Raw genomic sequence first — 2,429 nt, 5'->3', positions numbered from 1 at the left:
AAAAAGAATATTTTTGCCCTTTTTGCCTTTTTCTTCCATAATTCATTTTTTTATAACACTTTTAGTCTACGAGACAGACACCATTGTAAAAGGCTTTAAGTTCATAATTCACTGTTTCATTTCTCTGGATGACTCTTGAAAACCATATATTTGACAATTGGTGATGATTTCTGAAAAATATCTTTGTAATGATGATGATTAAAGTGGAAGCAAATGGGTACAAGGTATGTGATGGGACTAAATGGCCTTCTATAAAAGGCATGTTATGGAATAGTGAAAATCAATACAACACAGGGACGAAAAGTGTAATTTTTAGTCATGTATTGTATAATGATATAATACTTAAGGATGGTAGTGAGATTTTTGTTTGTTGATTAGGTTGCTTAAGTCTGTAAAGTTTGAACCTTGTGCTCCAATTCTGTAATGTAACACATTTTCCTCTCTTTTGATCTTGCAGCAGATTGTCGATTTGCCAAAATCCTAAAACATATCACATAAAAAATATATTTGTTTATTCAAATATCAAAATAAATATTCAGATTTCTCCAATTATAATGTAAATATTAATGAATTTGAAAAAAGTTACATACCTTTTGGCTCGTTTGGGATCAGATAAAGCAATCTCTGCAAGTTTCTCATTAGCCATGATTTTCTTGAGCTCAGCCCCTGTAAACTCACCATTTCCAAACTCCAAACTAAACGTATTTGTATTTGAATTTGAGTCGATTGAATTAGTTGGGGATAATTGACCAATATGCCCTACAGGAGAAGGAGGAAGCTTAGGTGATTCATCAGCAAAGTTCATCCTCCCCATAAAACTATCCATTGACACACTTCTATAATGCCTTGTTGTTGGAGCAATGTCTCCACCTGCACTCCGTTTAATCCCTTTATCATTAACACTACTTGTAGCTTCATTATCACTGCTATCACCTCCATTTGTTTTTGTTCCACTAGCTCGACTATCTAAATCTTACACGATTCTCAGTTCCTTGTTTATCGTCAGTTCCAGAAGAGTTTAATGTGTCACGATTTTCAAGATTCATATAAGCAGAAAACAAATCGTCAACAACTTCCCCTTCGGAGGCTCTTTTAGTTGCTCAGGTATGCCAGCTTTATCCCAATGCAATACCTAGTATGCTAGTTTCCTGTTTTTTCAGAGTCTATACCAACTGGTGTTTGCCAAACCCTTTCATGCTATGCCCAATTGAACAGGATGATCTTGGATTTAACATGTGGGACCCACGTAAATGGTTCGGTGATCGAACCCATCTCATGCCCATCATCATTCCTGCATACCCATGCATGAACTCTAGTTACAATGTTTCCCACCCTGGTTTAGGCCCAAGGGCAACTGCCACCATGGAACTTGCCTTACCCTAAAAAAAAATTATATTAAAGTAATTATGGATGAAATAAAATAAACCAAAATGAAAAAAATTACTAAATCTTACTTGCATAAATACACTTCTGTTTGTGACCAAAGGATGATTGTGCAAATCAGTAGTTGGTGGAAGCACTAATAAATCGGGAATCATGTCATCGTTCTCGACCTATAAAGATTATTGTAACTAAAATCAGAAAAATAAAAAAGATAAATTAAATAGGGTACCATAATGTATATTAATGTTACCATATTATCTTTGCTTAATTCAGACACAGCAGTTTCAACATCCAATTTCAGAGTATTGACACGAACATAGCGAGGTTTTTTAACATCTGCTACATAAATGATAAATCATAGATCTCGTTTAATAAATATGGTTGTGTAAATTATAAATAATAAAGTGGAATGTTATTGGTAGAACAAACCGGGAATCTTATATTGGGACATTAAATCTTCTATACGTTTTGCTCCCTTCTTTAATAAGATCTTTGCAAGAGCTGACTGTAGTTGACTTTTCCTTAAAATAAGGTACTTTTCTGGATCTCCTGTTAGAGATGAATCCTATGAAGAAATGTTAAAATTATGTATATGATTAATTTAAAGAAAATATTATATGATGTGGCATCCTAGAAAGTGAAGATACCTGTCCGAAAAGAATGTCATAGGTGATTATGTACATTAATTCCACTTGCCTCTGTTACAAAACGAATAACAGAAGAAATAAATTTCAAATAAATAGTAACGGGAGATTAAAAAAAATAATAACATTCGAATATATATATGGTGAGTATGGAATGAAGATCAGGTATCAAATATGTTTTTTGAGGTATTACTTACCTTCCATTTGTTGTTTAATACATTAGCAATCTCCAATACATCCTTGATGATTGGAAGATCTGTGAATAGAGAAACAAGAGATGAAATCAATATGAAATTAGAAAAAATCATTAAACAAAGAAATTAGAAGAAAGAAATTAGAAGAGGATGCAATAGGAGGAGGATTCCCCAATTTGTAATCGTGTTTTAAACAAAGAAGCACAAC

General features: G+C 33.0%; 1 protein-coding gene across 1 annotated transcript; it reads right to left on the bottom strand.

Annotated features, from left to right (window-relative positions):
- Positions 1-374: 374 nt before the first annotated feature.
- LOC111905408 (bZIP transcription factor 29) lies at positions 375-1,538 on the bottom strand. The gene is given in 5 exon segments (XM_052763823.1): positions 375-480; positions 591-973; positions 975-1,089; positions 1,321-1,379; positions 1,455-1,538. Coding segments are annotated over 5 exon segments (747 nt in total).
- Between the last annotated feature and the right edge of the window lie 891 nt (positions 1,539-2,429).

This window comes from Lactuca sativa, chromosome 5 (assembly GCF_002870075.4).
Source record: "Lactuca sativa cultivar Salinas chromosome 5, Lsat_Salinas_v11, whole genome shotgun sequence".
NCBI classification, from domain to species: domain Eukaryota; kingdom Viridiplantae; phylum Streptophyta; class Magnoliopsida; order Asterales; family Asteraceae; genus Lactuca; species Lactuca sativa.
The sequence above is the reverse complement of the archived record's forward strand: the minus strand, read 5'-3'. Positions and strand labels throughout refer to the sequence as shown.